The sequence below is a fragment of the Cariama cristata genome, unplaced genomic scaffold (genome assembly GCF_000690535.1).
Source record: "Cariama cristata isolate BGI_N322 unplaced genomic scaffold, ASM69053v1 scaffold10362, whole genome shotgun sequence".
Classification (NCBI taxonomy): domain Eukaryota; kingdom Metazoa; phylum Chordata; class Aves; order Cariamiformes; family Cariamidae; genus Cariama; species Cariama cristata.
The window spans coordinates 51,260-71,904 of record NW_009603278.1 but is presented as its reverse complement, the minus strand read 5'-3'; the positions used below and the strand labels follow the sequence as shown (position 1 = coordinate 71,904).

General features: G+C 39.7%; 1 protein-coding gene across 1 annotated transcript in view; it reads left to right on the top strand.

Annotated features, from left to right (window-relative positions):
* MOCOS (molybdenum cofactor sulfurase) overlaps positions 1-20,645 on the top strand; it is a gene marked incomplete at its 5' end in the record, with an annotated part of 37,577 nt that overhangs the window by 8,063 nt on the left and 8,869 nt on the right. The window contains 5 exons of the mRNA XM_009695119.1: positions 3,009-3,171; positions 10,273-10,354; positions 14,570-14,694; positions 15,318-15,423; positions 19,372-19,498. Of these exons, the coding sequence (XP_009693421.1) occupies positions 3,009-3,171; positions 10,273-10,354; positions 14,570-14,694; positions 15,318-15,423; positions 19,372-19,498 (603 nt within the window). The remainder of the gene's footprint in view (positions 1-3,008; positions 3,172-10,272; positions 10,355-14,569; positions 14,695-15,317; positions 15,424-19,371; positions 19,499-20,645) is intronic.

Sequence of the window (20,645 nt, the reverse complement as noted above, 5' to 3'; positions counted from 1 at the left end):
TAATCCTTACTTACAACAAGTAAAGAAGACCTTAGGTTGGATGATTAGCCCACCTGCCATGCTAGGAATGAAGGTGTATGCTAGCATCTATCAGTAAAATGATGGTGTCCCTGCCTTCTTTCTGTCCTCCCCATTCCAGTTTCTCTCAGTAGTCAGAGATGGTCAGACAACTTCAGGGAATTAATTTAGATGCTATGTAATGCAGCATTGCTTACTGCGATGTATGCTAACCTGTTTTCTTTTACTTCACAGTAAGCTTCATTAGTTGCTTTACTTCACTGTATTGGTTGCCTGAATATAGTTATTTAGTGACATTTGAGTGCCCTGCCTGACCTCCTGCTGCTGGTCTACTGGGATGTGGATTGCCTCTTTCACTGCTAGCCTTGGGCAGACATCTCAGACATAATCCGAGGGAGCCAAATTGAGTCACTCCTTCCATGTCTCAGATGAAAACAGAGCAGGCAGACTCTGCTTGAACTACTCTATTCAGTTGCTTGTAATTATTTCACAAACCCTTCAGCCTCTTTGAAATAATGGCGGGAAATGGTCTGCACAGGTCACGAGCCTAATTACTAAGAATAGAGATGTATGTGTTCTTCCATGCTCATCTCCACTATCAATACTAGCAACAAACCAGCTCTGCCTGTTTCATGATCGTCTGTGACTCTCTGTCCAGGTCAGGGTACACAGTTATTTTGTTGTCGTAACTTTATTTATTGAGTCATAGCAAGGTGTGCAATAGAGGAAGTTGAGAAGTGGAGAGGAGGTAGGGCACTTGGCAATGTACGGGGGACATCCATGAGAGGACAGGGACTCACTGCAGGGCCCATGTATGTATGACTTACTACAATGGCAAGTACCCAGAGGAAGGGGAAAAATGGGCTGAGGACCTATAGTCATGTGTTGCATCTCGGAGCGGAGCATGGAGTTAGTTGCCATTATTTTGGACCTACCAGAGGTATTTTGGTTGGAAGGTGTTGATTATTTCCATATATCTGCTACCTAGTTGGCTCGCTTTCCTCACAATGCCTATCAGCGTGTAAGAATTAGCTGAAGCTCTGATTAAAGAGAGAATGTTTTGTTTTGCTTGTTAAACCTCTTGCCTTCAGTGAAGGGTAAGCAAACACTTAATCTCTTTCCTGAATAAGATTGCTGTCCTGAAGTGGAACCAAAACAACTGAATGTTACAATAGAGAGCTGGGAATCTTTGTGCTCTTTTTCTATTTTTCTGCTCTTTTAGTTTATTCTGCTCTTTATATCTTGCAAATCCTGTAAAGTTCTGTTGGATCCATGGGAGGATGTGTTACCGATTAGTGATCTTCTGTTTTGGAAGGGAGATTGTTAGCAGGAAATTCTTGCAGCTCTCAGATGATCACCAGCTGTTCAAATGCATTTTGTAATCTAATTTTACAGGATAACTGAAAAATACTGGCCTCTCCAAAGAATAATTCCCAGCAAGAACAAAAGTCTGTTCTTCAGCTAATACTGCAATCTTTGGACTATGATTTCCCTCCTAAAAAGACAGAGCAAAGGTTCACATCATTTAGGTTCTGATAGTTTGAGGCGCTTGGACAACAGGGTTTCCAATGACAGTCAGACCTAAAGTTTCCATTTTTGACCGAATTTTTCACCCATGCTCACTTACAAAACTGCCAAAGAATATTACAAATAAAATAGGTTGATAAAATACATTTCTTCTCTTTAAATTTTTTCCATGTATTTTCTGTATTCAATACAGTTGATAGCACTGTGGCCAAATTATTTAGAGTTCAGCTTTAATGCTTTAAGTTGTCAGTTCCAGAGTGCCTGCCCTCAGCTTTCTGTAGTCAGGCTGTCAGTGTCAAGCTACTGCTGCAGGCTCCTGTAAAACCTGGAAAAGTTTATAAGAATGGGATATTGTGGGTTCTGTGGGATTTTGGATAGAGTGCATGCTGAACAAAAATGTGATTTTTAATTAATCTAACCAGTGCTTCCAGCCATGCTTTTCTTCAGAGAATCAGGCTGTGCTTAACATAGCTTCTTTTTGCCAATACTTTTGGCTAAAGTCTTTTGCCAGTTAATTCATGTGAGCTGCGTTAAGCTTTTCTACAAGAATTCAACAAAGTTCAGCTGTAGTTAACTTTTCTCCATATTCAACTGTGACTAGAAAGCATACATGAGCTGAAGCAATATGTTTAAATGCCCAGCTTTATGTTAAAAGAATAGTATTAATATTTTAACATTCTGAAGGAGAAAGCAGTTATTAATATCACCCAAAGGCATTACTAAAATTGCTCTGGTTTTGGATTTCAAGATTACCATCTGTGTAGCATCAGTAACAGATGTTCTTTTCACCAGAAAAATGTACATGAAAGCAAGGACAATATGCTTGTATAGGCTATTGAATGTAAAGAGTGTTATAGAAGTAACAGAAGAACAGATAGCAAAGAAGACAATTGTTTTGTTGTAAGGGGATCTGGAGAAACTATTATGCTTCTAGCTAAACCAGAAGCCTCAGTGGTGGAGATTTTCTCAAATGGATTCATTGGTAAAGTGGTTCCAGTTTTATGAAAAATAAGGTTTTTCAGAATTTTGAATATCACATTTTTCTTGCTTTTTGTTTGGTTTTACCTTAATTCATACACCTCCCATAAAATGTCCATGATTTGTAAATTAAAAGAAAATTGTTGAGGGGAGATGTCCTAAAAATGGATGAGTATAAAACTGAAAACAGGTTTCAGAGGTTGTTTACTCTATTCTTGTATCTCTGTTAAATCAAAGTGTATGATAATATGTAACAAATTATAGGAACTCCATTTTGTTTTGTCAGTTTTATGCAGTGATATCTTTATCTTTGATTTGCAATTAAGGTTTCTCTTATTAAAGGCTGATATCAGCTTTCACAAGTTTTCCTGATTTCAAAGAATTTCATTAATGGTTTCTTTTCCCTCTCTTTTCTTTTCAGCATGAATCTATTAATGCAGCTAACATTTCCTAAACCTTTTTATCCCCTCCTGATGTTTTCCCAGGTAACAGAATGGCCAGTGGGAAACCAGGGTTTGTTGTATGACCGAAACTGGATGGTTGTAAACCAGAATGGAGTCTGCATGACTCAGAAGCAGGAGCCAAGGTTGTGTCTTGTAAATCCCTCAATTGATCTGAAGCAAAAAATTATGGTCATTCAGGCAGAAGGTTAGTAAACAAAATCTATTTCTCCCCTTCATTATTGGCATCAAACTTCTAGGCAGAGACACCTGCATGCACCCACCAAATTACTGAATGCTGTGTATGCTTACTGACTTCAGGGACAAATTCTGCTACCAGCTGTGGGCAAAGAAAGCCCAGGCTGTAATATACAGCCCTAGGTAGTTTGCTAGTTTGTTGTTGGGATGGGCAGAGAGTAGACAGTGACTCCCTATGTGCAATCATAAAGTGGATGTTCCAGGAAGGAACAGTGAACTGACAGATGTGGAAGTTTACTGACTAGTGTCTCTCTCCCCATTGTGAAGTCCACCAGCCTGAAGGGACTGTTATTGCTGCAAAGGTAAAGGAATAGGAGTCTAACATCAAACACCCTGGCCAAAGACTTTCCCATTTTATAGCTCTCCTCCTCCTTCCAGCTGTGGGATTAGAGGGGTAGAGTCTTCAGTGGAAATTAGTATGAATTAAAATAAGGACCAGACATTATTTAGCTCAATTAAATACTTGCAGTGACAAGCAAATATTTCATGATGTTTGGGCTTCTTTGGATTCATCAAAACCCTTTTTATTCTCTGCTGAGGGGGAAAAAAAAAAAAGAAAAAATGTATGGAAAGTATTACAGAAAGCCCTTTCCTACTTGGGGGTGCAAATTATTTATTTTGCTAACAGTGCTGTTAGCAGTGAATACTGGAACAGTTTTGTATTCCACAAAAGTCATTATTAATGCCGAGTTTGCATGTATCTGAATGGTGTTCACCATTTCCCTGGGGTCTAACATTTACTCAGCCTGTATGTCTTAACCATTAATAATATATGTGCCCACATTTTCAGCAGCTAGAGCAAAACAAGGGAACCTATATTCAGATTTTTCACCCTTTATTAGAAATCCATATGAGTAGATCTGTAACTACATCCTCTTTTCTGTATCTACATTACAGTTGTTGTCCTTTCCAGCTGTCTGAGCACTCTCCATAAAATTAAGTCTGACTAGTTGATTTCTTTTGTCTGGAATAAGTTTGTCAAATGTAGATTTCGGTACTTCCACTGGTCTTGTGTGATTGTGTATGTGTGTTTCAGATCCCAAACACAATCTAGTCTCTTCTTAGAGATTCCAGACTGGCTCATTGGCAGAAATGCTGCTGTTTTCCACTCTTCCCTCTATAATCTTTCTTTGAAAAGGTATTGTTAATTCATTTCAATTCTCTGTGGAGTGCCTTGAGTGCCTCAAATTTTTGTAGTACAGTTGCATAGACAGCTTGCTTTCACAACTTTTAAATTACCAAGTGCTTCAGAACTAATTATTTCTAGAAATTCAGTTCCTTACCATCTCTCTTCCTTTCTGCCCGTACCTCTTGCTTGCAGACACAGTGTGAAGTCGTGTCCAAACTTTCTGTATTTATCCTTCACATTTTCAGAGGTTCAGCTCTGTTGGGCCTTTTAATTGCTTCATTCCGCTCTTCTGAGTATGTTCTTCATTTTTTTCCTTGCTAGTACCACATTGTTCAGAGAAGTGCATATCCATTAGTATGTTTGCCTGTCTATAATACCTGCACTGACATACTTCAGCAAGTCAGGAAGGAGTTTTCTCAGACAAAAATGACAGTCAAGGCACCCATTTTTCACTGAGTTATAGTTAGGGCCATAGTTAGGGCCAGGGTGAAATTCACCTTTAAATCCTACATTTTACTTTGTGTCATTTTTGGAGTTTTCACTGCCATTCACCTTCCTACTGATGAAAGCAAGAACCATTTCCACCCAGAAGTGATTGACCGAGTCTATGGATCACTTTTCTGCCCAAAAGTAATTAATCAGATCTCCGGTGTGCTCTAACAGAAACATCATTGGCATTTATTTATAGCCTGCTTTGGTACAGCCAGTGTCTAAGAGTGGAGTCATCTTAGTCTTTGTATAATGACTCTAGATACTAATAATCCTAGCCCATAAGGTGGTCTGGGCCCTTTTTTTATAATAGTCTTGGTGGTTTTCACTCTCATGGTGTTCTTGCAACCTGTAGCATTTTTTTAATGCTTGACAGTGAGATAATGGCTGTCATCGGCCATTCAGTGAGACCTAGACAGGCGGAGCTGGGCGGAGAGGAACCTGATGAAGTTCAACAAGGGCAAGTGTAGGGTCCTACACCTAGGGAGGAATAACCCCATGCACCAGTACAGGCTGGGGGCTGATCTGCTGGAGAGCAGCTCAGCAGAGACTGGGAGTCCGGGTGGACAAGTTGCCCCCAAGCCAGCAATGTGCCCTCGTGGCCAAGAAGGCCAATGGTATCTTGGGGTGCATGAGGAAGAGTGTGGGCAGCAGGTCGAGGGAGGTTCTCCTCCCCCGCTACTCTGCCATGGTGAGGCCACATCTGGAGTTCTATGTCCAGTTCTGGGCTCCCCAGTTCAAGAAAGACAAGGAACTACTGGAGAGAGTCCAGCGGAGGGCAACAAAGATGATGAGGGGACTGGAGCATCTCCCTGATAAGGAAAGGCTGCAAGAGCTGAGTCTGTTCAGCCTGGAGAAGAGAAGACTGAGAGGGGATCTCATCAATGTTTATAAATACCTTAAGGGCAGGTGTCAAGAGAATGGGGCCAGACTCCTTTCATTGGTGCCCAGTGACAAGTTAAGGGGCAACGGGCACAAACTGAAACTCAGGAAGTTCCAGCTGAATGTGAGGAAAAATTTGTGTACTTTGAGGGTGGCAGAGCACTGGCACAGGCTGCCCAGAGAGGCTGTGGAGTCTCCTTCTCTGGAGATACTCAAAACCCACCTGGACACAATCCTGTGCAACTTGCTGTAGGTGACCCTGCTTTGGCAGGGAGGTTGGACTAGGTGATCTCCAGAGGTCCCTTCCAACCCCGACCATTCTGTGATTCTGTGATTTGCTTGGGAAGACTATTCCAGAGGTTACTGCTCATGAGATAGCACAGCAATGGGAACACATACAAACCAGCAGGGTAAGACTGAGCAGATACATCTGTAGGAAGCTGTTCCAATATTTATTCTGTTTTCTTTCCTCGTACCTGCAGTCTAAAGGCGTTATTTGTTTGTTGGTGTTAAATTTTTAATTTTTTCTTTTATCCGTTCAAATACATGGGTCATTGTTATATCTCCCACGTAAATAATTTCCTGGCAGACAAATCTAATTTAATAATTTAATTTAATTTCCTTGAAAATCCCATGTTACTCACTGTTGCTTTTGTCAGCTCTCTCATCAGACTGTCAATAGCTTGTTGCTAATTTACGGTTGGACTTGATCATCTTTGAGGTCTCTTCCAACCACAATGATTCTATGATTCTATGATTCTAATTAAGGACCTGAAGCTGAACACTACGTGTGTAGCTGGAGCAGCGATCAGTGTGGTGAGGAGCAGTAGACCTCTGATGAGCCAGCCTGGCTGTTCTGCAGCTCAGAGCCTTCACAGGCCTATGTTGGTGGCTAATGTTATTTCAGATTTGTAGCACTTAGCCTGCTGACTACAGCCACCTCCAGGTCTCTTCCAGCTTTGTTGCTTTGTGAGTTATTTCTCCCACTGGTTGCTTCCCACCCAAACTACCTTTCCTCAGCTACAGTAGCATGCATCTTTCCCAGATGAGTTTTGTTCCCTCCAACTCCCCCTCTCCTCCGCATGCCCTCACAGCCCCCATGCAGGCTTTCTCTGTTCTTCTCAGTGTGATGGGGACATATCTGGTGGTGAGGAGTGGGTGAGGGAGGCGACTGTGGTGAAAAAAAGAGACAAAAAGTTTGAGCTGCACATTTACTGAATTGCCCCGCTCCAGTGAATGTGAAAACCCAGCAGCTCCCAGCTGACTGGGTGACAACTGCAGTCGAGCTAGCTGCCTTCCTCCTGCTCCTCTGCAAGGAGGCTGTAACTACTCTGCTTTCTCTACCAGTTTTTCTGCTATCTTCTGCACTTTTCTCATTGTGAGAGCAGGCTGTGGCAATGATCTCCATCTAGAGCGCGCTTTGCTGTCTGGAGGCGTCTCTCTCCAAGAGAGAGAGCCTAAGGCAACTGTGCTGCTGGATTAGGTGCCTCTGGTAAGTGCCTAAAGCGGAGTGGGGCAAATCCCACATAGCTGAAGTTTGCAGCATTTTTAAAGAACATTTTCTGTTGCACTATTAGATTATGGTGAAGACTTTATCTGTATCACTTTTAAAACATAATGAGTCTGTTCTCTCTCCCCCTCCAGGCACATGCTTTCCTCTCCCTCTAGAACTTTTCATTAGTGGAAAATTTGTTTATGGCTATTTTATTTCAATATAGTTTAATATTCTCTGTGTTCTCTGTCCAACAAAATAAAATTGTCAGCATGATTTAGTGTGGCAGTAACTACTTTAATACCTTTTGCTGAATCCTCCATGTGCTGAGACACCACTTCAGGTTCTTTCTTTAACCCTTTCACGTTGGGTGTCTCCATAGCCCATCTAACAACCAGCCTTCGATGGGCAGACCCGCTATTGGACTGACCCACCTGTGTGATCCTGCCGCCAGACGGGGATCTAGACAAGGCCAAAACTGCTTGAAGGCTTAGGATCTTTCCCTGGCATGCCTGCAAAATTAGTTGGCTTGCATGGCAGCTGGGGAGCTCCAGGTATTCCCCTGATCCCTGAGGAAGGGGATAAGTGAGAGCAGAGGGAGGGGAAGGGCTTATGCTTGGTCTCTAACTGGCTGTACTTCGCTTTGGTAGAGGGAGTGAGATTTTCATTTTGAATAATAAATAATAAACTATATTTATTAATTTTTTCAGAATTATTTCTTAGGCTGTGTCATTGTTAACAGGTATTTCCCATTCTTTTTGACGTGAAGAGTGTAATGAACCCTTGCTATTACAGGATGCACTCTGAGAAAATCAGTGTAACTTTAAATAAGCCCTCACAGAGAAAAACAACTTCTTGTATCTCAACTGAAGCAGTTAATGATTAGGCTCCCAGCAACTTAAAGGTGGGCAGGAGCAAGTGCCTTTATTTCTAGAAGCCGTATTACTTAAGTGGGAATCAAGGGAAATCTTGTTGTCCTGCTCCGTCAAATACATGGGGGCACAGATTGCAGAGGGTTTGTTCCTGACCTACACAAAAGTCAGCCAAACAGAACTTGGCTGAGAATAGAGAAAAAACTAATTTCTGTGTTTCCATTTTAGCTAACAATCAGCACTACTCTAGCAAGTTGGGCATTAGTTTGCCTCTGCACAGAGGGAGAAATTTTGAGTTTTGTGAAGGCATTTAAAAATACTGGAGTAGAAAGATGCTAGCAAAACTGAGCAACTAATTACACTTTATGGAGTTTATTGTGCCTTCAAATAGTCATGTGTTACTGCCAATAAAAATAATGGGAATTAAGTGCATACACTGATGAAAGAATATACATGAATAGTTTATATTTCAGTCTATTGAAATAACAGACCTCTAATTTTTCTCATTGACTGAAAATAGGAGCTATAAAGACAAGAATAATTTTTTTTATATTAATACTGTGAGCACATCTGTGAATTTTATTATCAAGCAAATGACCATGGAGAATGACAGCTTTTACATTTTAGTAACTGGCAATATTCTGCTTTATTTTTTTGCCTTAAGATAGAATAAATTTGTAATTAACAATGTTTAACTGACCTAAACATCACTGTAAAACGTGTACTGTTCAATAAAAATGTGATACACTTGCTGGTGTATAAAAGCAGGGCTTTTTAAAGCCCTGAGACTATTTTAAGAAATTTTGTGAGTATGCCTTGCTCATATATGAGTATGCCTTGCTCAATACTAAGAACATATTTTTAAAAGATATAAGAGCTAAGGATGCATACAGGATGAAACCTTTCGAATTCTTCTTTTCCAGAAGGAATGATACTAATGTTTAATTGTTTCAAAGTACAAGAGCATTAGTTCTAGTCTATAAGATGATAACATTGGCTTCTTTTTCAGACTGTTGCAAGCAAGTTCAATGCATTTATTACATGATTTAGTTTCCTCAGTGAACCTAGCTCTTCCTCCTCTGTCTTTACTTCTGAAGCATACTAACATCATCAACTGAAAAAGGAGTAGACAACTTTCTGTTTTGTAAAATGTGTGTGGAACAGAGCTGATAGTTGGGATATAGTGAATCTGAATTACATTTCAGTACTCTTCGGAAGAGAACAAAACAGTTTGAATTCACCATATCACAGAGCTGGTAGAGCTTGATTCTTATTTGTACTACAATAGTATAAACAGGAGGTAGTGAGTAAAATAAAAATGTGCTGTTATAAAGCTGGGATATGGGAGATCAGAGTCTTTGCTGGTATATGTTGCAGTATAATGGCAAAGAGTTGGATTCATTGCAGCCACGCAGTGCAGCCCTGTGTTCACCATTTAAGATTATTGCTTTCAATTAACAGAAAGCAAAATAGCACAGCTTTTCTTTTTGCTTCTAGTAAACCACAGTAGCCTTTTCATCTCTTTGGCTCATTCTGTTCAAGATAAGAAAACAATGGAAAAAGTTGTTAACATGGATCATTACCAGGAATTCCTCATCTGGTTTAAACTCAGAGATGAATAGGTGGGAATAATTCTTTCATTAGTGGTTTCCATACATTATATCTTTAAATTATTGCAGTTTTATGACACGTTAGATTTCTTTCCTTGAAAAGCCTGTGCTTATTTTTTCTCTTCCCTACCTCCATCTTTCATCTTTCAGATTACTCCATCCCATCACTCCAAAAAAACCCAACTCAACAGTGATTAACCTCATCTCCTGATTTGCTAGAGCAGCCACAACAGTGATAAACTCATCCTTTCAACAGAAACCATGACTGAGGCAGTAATTCTGTGCCAGTTTTGTTGCCCGAGATATATGGAGAATGAAGTTGCTCAAAGCTGAAATTGTATATTCCTTAATGTGGTTTGGGTATCAAGGTCACCTGCAGCTTTTGGTCTTTGCATTATCATTTGGAGCCACCTGCAGGCAGAGAGTATAATTCTAGCAAAAAGAAAGTATTTTTGTAAATTGATATTTGGCAGGCTACTGTGATTGTGAACACGTGCAAAAATAAGAACTTTTTTCATGACCCTACGATTCTGCATAAATGTTTTATTTAAATATGGATTGCTCTCTGCCCATCTAGGCATGCACCCAATATCTGTATCACTAGAAGAAAATACTGGAAAAGAGGCTGTGATCTGTGAGAGTAAAGTCTGTTCACACAGGTGAGTGACAGCAGAGAGAAATCAAAGCTGAAAATCACTGTATTGACACTCAGGACATGATCGGATGGACATGCAGGGACAGAAGTCCTTAAAAAAAGAGCCAGGGGGTGGAAAGCAATGAATGACTTAATGGATCAGGAGAAGACAGATTTAGATAGGTAATTTGGCATGCCTAGCATGTCTGGTAGAAAACAGTAAAAAATAATAAAAATTAAAAAGCTGCAGAAGGATAGTACAAGAGACTGCAATGACTTGGCACTCACTTGAATAAGGGAGATCTTTTTTTTCGCTTGCTCCAAGACTGAAAAAAGGGAAAGGCATCCCCAGCTACTTCCAAATGCCAGCTGAGGGCCTCAGCAAGACTCCAGCTCCTTCATTTGACAGTAATGATGCTGGCAACTTTGCCCATTTCATGCTGCACAAATTCAAAATTGCTAGGACCTGCTGAAGTTGTAAACAGCTTTTTGTATTTACAACCCTTTTTGATTTTGTTTTGACCATCCATATTGATCAATGTCCCCTTAACAATCTTGGGAAGATTGCAGGTGAATATGTGAAATAACATTAACTCTAATCAAGAGACATACCACTTCAGTGAAATACAACATTAGGAATAAATTAATTTCCTATCAGTGAACTGAAGTGTTTATCCATCTTATTTTCTAAGTACTTCCCAGTCCTACTAAGTTTTCTGAATGGCAGTGTACCAAGTGTCTTCCTGAAGTACATTTGCATTATCTACTATGTTTCTTTTCACCAAGTCTCTTGATAAGTCCAACTAAAAGAGCCACTTACATATTTATGTCTTCTTTTAAACAAGGTATACTAATTCTTTGTAACCCTCTACATTTGCCTCTCTGAGGGTAGCACATAAACAAACCAGCAGAAGACCTGGCCATTTTCCTCATGGAGCCATGCAGGAAATGATCTTCTTTTCTACTAGCTATACAGATGATAAAGAGGATCTTTTCCTCAGAATTGTAGTTTCCTCAGGTAGTGGAATTCACACAGGAGTCATTTGTTTTAACCATCTGTCCCACTTCCCTTAGTGTTGACTCATCCTTAGCCTCCCCATGGTTAGCCCATCTATTACAGGCTGTAAAATAGCCTAGGTTACCTTTCTCTCTGTATGCATAAAATTTGCTGCCATAGTGTTTATTGTAGCTTGTCTTTCATGTCACTGACTGTCATTTTTAATGTATGAAATAGGAAATTTTCATGGGAAACTGCTTAGAGTTCTGAGGAGGAAGAAAAGGACAGAATGACAAAGAAAGGGGAGATGCAAGACAAATTGCAGAGTGGACTGTGATTAGCAAATAATCAAGACAGGCACTAAGGCAGAATGAGCGGACAACATTGATGAGGCTCTGAAACTGCTCAGAGAGCCAACAACACTTCATGCCAGGTTCCCATGTTTCAGCAGGGAAGCCTCTGGGGCCAAAAAAATGAGAAATAGGAGCAAACCAGGGCTTTGCAGTAGGACAGGAGATGATTTGTGGGCTGGGGTCTTTTCTGGGTGAGCAGTGGGACCAAAGGTCTTTGTTAAAAGGCTTTTATTCAAAAGAAACCCCTACTGAAGGCATTTTTCCACTTATTAGTTCTGCTCTCTGATGCTGTGATTTCATCTGGTTCTGTTGGCTTAGGTGGTTGCTCTGAATTTTCACTGAGATAGCTGAGAAAAGCACATGATGTAGAATCTGCAAGCAGTCACATGAGGAAGTTTAATTTCACAGCTTTCACAAAAGTTTAATGAGCCCAAGTTTATCTGGTAAAGCAATTCATCAGTGTTAGCCTTCATCTCAGGAGGGGTCGTCCATCAGCATGTGCTGCTCACATTGGAGGGACGTGGTTTTCTAGTATAACACCTAACAGTGGACAGATGCAGGTAGAAGCTAGTGATGTTAAGGTATTGGTGATGTAGAAGACCCTAAATGCTCAAGGTTAGTGCTCTACTGAAATAGGCAGGGACACAGCCTGCTCTTTGACAGGCCACAATATCAAGGAGATCAAGGGAAGAATGTCAGTGGTAGAAGAAGACAAAGGTGTAGTTAAAAACAAGGTGAACTGAGCCTGTTGTGCATAAATGTATATATTATGTCCCTTGGGATCAATATTCAGACTTCAGCTGTCCTTGTTTCTTGTTCTATAAATTACCTAGCTAGAGGGACCAGCTGTAACACACTGAAGCTAAATGACATAATAGGATGATGAGTGGGGAACTCAAGGCAAACAGCAAGTAAAATCTGAGAGAACTAGGCCCTCCTTTATAAATTGCCTGACATGTGCCAAATAAAATCAAATGCTGACAGATGTAAAGTAATACTCCACAAAAATAAACAAAAGCAAAAAATTATTAGAGTTGAGCTACAACAGAAGGACTCTGAATAGACCTTGAAGAGATGATGGTACTTGCTCAGAAAATGGTCTGACAATAAGGGAAAGCAATTTGAAAACACAGGAGTCTTGGAATACAAAAACTACACAGTGACATTTGATGAAACACTAAGAATGCCATGTGTCTCTGACTTAGCCACTGTGACACAAAATAGTAAGCAAATAAAAAAAGGAAGGCAGAATTTTGCTCCTGATTTATACAGTATTAAACCCCAGCAGGCTGCTAGAGTCAAATGGCAATTTAAATACCCCTAACACCTCTGTTTGTGTAGGAAAAAATATTTGGGGAATTTGTTTCACCTGTACTGTTGCCATGGGAGATTCACGTGTTCTCATTAGCAGCCTTCTCTCAAACACAGTGACCAGCAAGGACACAAGAACCACTCAGCTCAGACTACAAAATCTCATGTGGAGACTCACCTTTTGACCTCTTTCTTGCCATTGTGCCTGCACCTTGTAGTACCAGAGTTTCATTGCTGTTCTAGGACATCACTGGCTAGATGTAGCTGTGGTTGGCATCTGTGCAGTCTCAGAATGGGGAGAGGGACGCAGAGCTGCACCACAATCAAAATTAAGAACAGGTGCTAAAGGCACACCTGATCCCTGCAGGATTATGAAATCTCTTTGATCTGACTTGTGCTGGCTTTCAACCTGTGTAACTCAGTTGAAGCTACAAAGCACTTTGTAAAGCCAAGCTACTTCCTCTCTCAATCCTAGGGTTTAGCATCTTTTGCTGTGAAGAGCTGTTTTGTTTCACAGAGCAGATGATTTCCATGCAGATCAGCTGCTTTGGCTGGGTAGGGCAACAAGGTGAGCATAGGACCACTGCTACTTCACTTTCCTTGCTACAAGAATCCTGCTTAGATCAGCATGAGAATTTGCATTCCTCTTGCCTGTTTACGCTATTTTAAAGTTAGGTGTCAGTCAAATTTCCTTTTGTAGTCAATAGAGTTAAAGACTCCTGGAGTGAGAGTCATCCCCTCCTGGGGTCTAATATAGATGGGAACTGCTTTCCTCTTCTCATTACCTGTGAGGGGAAGCCAGACAACTAACTTAAACTAGATGCCTAGTTTTTAAAAGATTGAAGTTAAGATTGCTCAGTGCTGAGGAATTTAATGGCAAAGAGGATCACGACCCAGTGGTCTGATCTGTGCCCTTCATGAACTGAAAGAGATGATCTCAGAATTGTTCTAGGCGAGATTACATCCAGGTAAAGAAGGCAAATCTGTTGCCAGCTTTGCATAATTCACTAGACAATTTACTAGTAATGGATATCATCTTTAGGTAGAGAGATACTTAGGCTCTGCTAGTAGAGCCATGTTTTAATGTGCAATGTCTATACTAACATGAATTCAATTAGGGAATTAACATCATTGTACCCAATGGGATCATTAAAAATTACATACAGTGGGGCAATCTGAAATTCAGCTCAGGTTAATCCTCTTTGTTTTAGTAAAAAGCACTGACCAGAGAGTAACTTTTTCATAATACTGTATTGTAATGTTGTAATATGGGCTACCAGTTACTGTACTTCAGTCAGTGTCTTGAGCATTATGATTATTTAACCCTTTATTCCACAGTAATTTTCTGTATAAAATTAAATTAGATCTCATGAATGTTAACTTCAAGAGTAACAGACTAAAGTTGAGGAAATGAGGAGATAAAATTATGCAGAACTTTGCATCAGACACTCATTAGACAATACAGAGTCTGTATTTTATATTGAAAGAAGCACAATAAATATCTCACAATTTGTCCTCAGTTTTGCAAATTAATGTTTGGGCACTCGAATTTTGTTAAGTCTCTCTTTTCTCATAATAGGGTAAAAACATATGACTGTGGAGAAAGAATTGCCGGCTGGTTCTCTATGTTTCTTGGTCGTCCGTGTCGCTTGATAAGACAAAGTTCAGACATGAAAAACAAGTCTCATCAGAAAAATACGAAAGGTATGTTGTCATTCCTAAAAATGTTTGTGATTCCTCACTTAGTGATCATCAGGCTCATGATATTCATACTCAGTATATAACTGCCATAATAAAGGGTGAAAGAGTTGTCCAATAATTATCTAGGAGGTTTCAAAGGGTACATTTATAACCAAACTGTGTTTATGCTGCCCTTCCACTTCTTACATTTGGTGAAAATGTACAGATACACCAGTCTGGGAGCGGGGGTTATCATCACGACCATAATCTTGTCTGGAAACTCAATGATCATTTTGACAAATGATCATGAAAAATCTATAAACAAAGAATTTATTCTTAGACTAAATTTCATTATAAAAAGGATCAAATTGAAAGAGCCTTGAAAATCCATAGATACTGCTATTGTAAATTGTTTTACAAATTTGGTAAAATCTCAGCTCTATCTCGGTTTCTAAATGCATTGCATCATTATTATTTACAGGTTTGAGGGGATTCTTGGAATCTTTCCTTAGTGTCTGGAGCTGAATGAATAATTTTTTAATAAGAATGAATAAGAGGTCAAAGGAAAGATGAGGTGAAATTTCTAGTATAATCTTCCTGATTTTTAATGATCTTTTTCAAATGTTGGATTGATTTTTTTTTTTTAGGTCTGGCATCTGCTACAAACATCTCACTCTCTTTTGTGAATGAAGCACAATACCTCCTGATAAATGTAGCAAGCATACTGCAGCTGAAAGAATATATTTCTGCAAGGTAAGATCCTTCTGTCTCCAAATATCTCTCAGTCGTCTTGGGTTCCAGAGTCTTGCCATAAGATGCCAATATAACTGTTTTATCTGGAAATGTAAAGATAGTTACTTTTCAATGTTCAACAAACATATAGGTACTAAACTGCTGTAATTACTCATTCCTATATGACTATTGAAAATTTGGATTAAATACTTGAACATAATCTGTCTGACATTCATCTTTAGGAAAACTTAAATAAAATTCTTGTCAAATGACTTGGTGGTAGGAGATTATTGGGAACCAGCCAACTTCTATTTGTGGGAAGAGCAAGGATAATCAGGTTTTCTCAACATAAATAATCTGGCAGGTGGAAATATAAAATCTTGCTACTTGCTGAACTATTTCTTTCGTATGGGAAGGATTAAGATTTAAAGCAAACATTCACAACATAAATATTTTAAAACTACTTGCAGGACTGGATTCACTTAATTTCTTAATTGAATTTGGCTTTACTTGTACAAAAGTGGGAGACAGGCAGCAAATGAAACACTGAGCTAACCCACATTTCAAAGATGAGGAAACCATTACCAACTACATTTTCATATACTGACAATAGAAAGTTGTTGTTTCTTGAATATAACTAGAACAAGCTCAAATTCAATAGAAAATCTGCCCTCAAGGCCTCCATCATAGCTGTGCATCCCACAGCCCCAGCATTTATCTCTGAGCCCCCTTTTTCTGTCTCACCAAACTTCCCTGCCTTTGTTTGGAGTCATTTTCTCTCCTCTTAGTCACGCACCAAACATGGCCCCTGCATTGAAATTCCTAGTTTGAGTAGAGGAGGAATATATATATTTCTGTAGGAGGATACATATATATAGCTTCAGGATTTAAAACTGCTGACTGAATGAAGCATCACTACAGACCACTGGAGCTTGCATTACCTGAGGATTTTCTTTCTTTAGGAGAAGACAGTTGGGCAATTTTAGGATATCATGGCAGTGCTCCTCTGGGAAAAATGTGTGGTAAAGGTTTGAATCAGTCCATCTCTCAGCTGTTTTGACTACGTTTTCTCAGTGATAGTTAATGCCTTCTTTTGAGGCTTGATTGGCTGGGTTACTTCTCCTTGGGAGAACACTTGCAGGCATCCCTTAGTCAGACTGGGCTTTTTCCCTGGTGAGACTCAGTGAGGAACCTTCCAGACATGGGACCTGAGTGCAAAGAAGAAGAGTAAGGCACCAAAGGGAGCAGCAAGTGAGGATGAAGGAGGACAGGGATCTTTGGTAAAATGTGCAATGTCAGGTGATTCACTGATTTTACACCTAATATCTTCCAGTACAACTAGGCTTGTAATCTCCTTTTCCTCAAAGTAAACTCCAGATGTGACTGGAGCTGCCACGGTGCCTGAGAGGCATTTTGCTTCCCACTCTGCAGCACGGGTTGGAAAACTCCTCCCTATTTTGCGATGCAGTGCTTTCTCAGGGTGCTGGGGAAATGAATTCAACACAGATATACAGCATCCTCATTCTGCGCTGTTACTAAATCATAGTGTGCGAACTTTCCAGATACTGAACTGTGCAATGTACTTTCAAGAATCTGCACATATGGGTCTTTATTAAATGTTTTTCTTTTTTAGAAAGTATTATTTAACTTCTTGGCATGCGGGTTTGTTTTTGTTTAATGGAAACCTGCTAAGATTCATAAAACAATTTCAGTCGAGTTTTAATAATTTCTCTTTGTTTGTATCTTCTGTAAGGAAAAATTAATCTTCCGGTTTGCACTTGGCTCTTGAGAGGTGATCTAAAACAGAAACAGCAGTTTAATTAAAAATTAGAATCTAACATACTGTTAGAGAGCTACATGTACATGGAGACATCCTTGTCTCTGGTGTTGCTGTTACAGGTCACCTCCATGAAAATCCCCATGGTCTGGCCTTATGCTCAAATGTTCTTGTTAGAAATACTCGCCTGAAGATGCAAATATTTATTCTCAAGTTTACCTGTTAAATATATGTAATGCATTCTGCATTGCAGGGCCCACTACTGTGTAAAGCCCAAAGTACCCAGGCTGGCTTTGGCAAATTACACTGATTTTCACAACAGATCCTTGAGATTTGCAGGATGAAGGTGCCTGTCACTCCATCCAACCAATGCACATTTTGAGGGAGGGCAAATAATGGGAATTTACTCAGATACATGCTGCCAAGTAATTAGAAGCAGTTCTGAGGGCTGGGGATAGGCGCAAGAGGAGTGAGGTATTTTGGAGGTGAGCCTGAGCAGGTTGAAGGCAGAGAGACTAGGAGCAGGGGCACTGCAGTCTTTGAGGATCAGCAGCAAGAGATAAAATGGTAGAAACTCAAAGTAGTTTTCAGCAGCTGGCTTAGGATGCTGCAGGCCGAGCTCTGAGGTTGCTGGGGCTTTTGATGTTCCCACCAGTACCAGCTGGGTTGGCAGGGACTTATATGCACAAAAGGCATTCAAAACTAGAAGCTACACAGCGCTCAAGCTCCAGGAGCTCACAGCAAAGCTAGAAAGCACAACAGCGTAACTGAACTTGTTCATGACAACCTGCTATTTTCCTCCTTGCCTGTTTGAGCATCAGCATAGTCTACACCTTCTGTTGGCTCCTATCTCCTGCAATCATTACAAATTGTGTCTCAGCCAAGATTGCTTGTGGGATCTCAAGGGAAAACCTGTAGCCCTTCAGCTTCCCACCCCACTTTCTACCCCCAGGCTGCTGGAGAACTTGTGAACAGCAAAGGCTTGGTGTAGCCAGGCTTGTGTGGTTTGACTGAAAGTCTGCACAGGCGGTTTATCCTTATGCACATTTGTCTGCTAAAGAAGATCATCCAGACTATTTTAAATAAAATCAAAGTCTTTTTTTCACCTAACAGGCCTCTTCTGCCAAGACTGCTTGATATGAACAGTTTTCCCTGTACTTTGATTTTGCATGTTTTTTCTCATTCTAATTAAAACACATTTTAAACTGTATGTCTTTATTTCTTTTAAATATTCTTTTTCCAGAACAGAAAATTCTGTCTTCGCTACTTACCCAGGTTTCTGCCTGTGCTGTAGGATGTCATATCCCAAAGCTGTCAAGCCACAGCTGATGGAGTATCAAAAATTTTTCATGTCCATAATAGCTAATGTAAAAAGAAATGCTCTTACCCACTAACAATGGTGCTGAGAGAACTCTCTTGCAAATTTTAGGACTGTCTTTTTTTCTGATACTGGTCGGGTTTTCCTTTAGAAGAAGAGTGAAGAATGACAATTCAAAGGTGCAGCCAGATTTCTGATATTTGTATGCAGTCTGCTGCTCTGTCTGCCTCATATATGTTCTCCGAACTGACACAAATCTACACTCTGGCAGTTCAAATGCTTGTAAAGAGGTGGAGATATTGCCACACAGAGATTAATTTTTTTTCAAAACACCTATCATTTGGTGCAATCATCTGCTGCATCCTAAAGGCAGATAATATGAGGAATAATTCTCTCGTAAAATGCCTTTACTGGCCTTTTTCACCTTCAGCGTCTGCTGGTTTTGTCCCTTTTGCAAAAGAAGTTTCTATTTGCCTTCTTTTTTGAAGCACTTAAGTCAAATGATTGCTAACTCAAAAGATCTTTTCATTTGTTACCATTAGCCTTACATATGATAAGTAATAAGGAATTTTCTCATATGCATCGTTCACAATCGCCTGTCTACATGCTTGCTTTCATACCTACAGTTCCAGGTTACAACTCTGAAAAAGTCACCTAGAGGATTACAAATTATAGTCAAAGGATTACAAATTATAGTTAAATACCTTGTGCCATTCTCATAGCCTTACAAAGGCTAAAAAACTTGATCCAGGTTATTCTGGAGAAAAATTTGGTGAATCATATTAGCCACTAGATTCTTAGGGCACAAACATCTAGCACAGAACTAGTTAATAAACCTTATTTTTTCTTTTTCTCTGTCAACTCTGTGAGACAGGTTGGAAGAGCCATTGGAATTGGAGGAATTGATCCAACGTTTCCGTGCCAACATTGTCATCAGTGCACCAGAGTCCTTTGAAGAAGAGGAGTGGGCTGAGATTTCAATAGGTGCTCTGCGATTCCAGGTGCAGACTCATCTCTCTTGTCCTAGTCCCAGTCTATCGCAAAGTATTTTGACCCCTGGAGACAGAGCAATTTTTGCAAGGCTTTGACTTGCACATGTTTGTGCACATGAAATTTATCAAGTGTGGGGGAAAAAAAAAAAAAAAAAACAAAAAAAAAAACAACACACCAAAGCAAAACAAAAAAAAATTATGTGACCTGTGACAAACATGCTTCAATATAATTGAGAGGTTTTGACATATTTCTCCACACCATTTTTTTTTTAATTTCATAATTCATAACATTTCCCACCTCTATCCAACTAAACAGAATAACAATCACTGCTTTGAGGTAGAGTTTGCAGCAATATTTAGCCACCATGTCACGAGAGAATACAGGTTGCTGTTAAACATGATAGTCCAAATGTAACCTCGAGTTGCTGCACATCAAGCAACTGATTACCAAAGGACTGGACATGAATAAAAGTGAACGATCACTGTCTATTGCCATCTGTTGTATGCATTTTGTCTTAATCTCCATTCAAGACATGTTTCTAAGTCTAGCCTGGTAGGGTTTTTTCATGTTATACTTTGTATCATATCTAACAACATAATGGGCTTTTTACTGTAAGGAAAATGCTGAAGAGTCAGACTTTGAGAAAAACTTCATCAAAGGATCCATCAAGAAGCTACATATGAAACCTAAAAGGGAATGATGCACACATGTATTACATGTTCTGTAGGATTTGTCTGGTCCATAGATATGAAATATATATTAGAAAATGCATTGCCTAGGATATGAAAATGGGTTATTCATTGTTTCTGTAGAGGTCATAATGAAGGTATGAATAACGGAAGTGCTAAGGTCAAATCTAGAAGCTGTGATAGACATCACTCCTATTTCTTTCTGGTCAGAGTACTGTAAGAAATGGAGAGGTCATTTTTTCAGGAAGAGTGGACTTATCTGCTCTCTTGTTATGTGTACTTTGATCAGTAAGCTGTAATATGAGTTACAGAAAATTGAGGAAAAATTTCTTTAGGTAGGAGATGAGGAACACAAAGGATGAAATCCTTGGTGTGTAGCTTGTTGGAGGCTGGAGTTGCACCAGGGAGCTCAGCTCAGGATCCTGTTGTGGAAGATACTGTAAAACTATAAAATAAAAAGGCATTC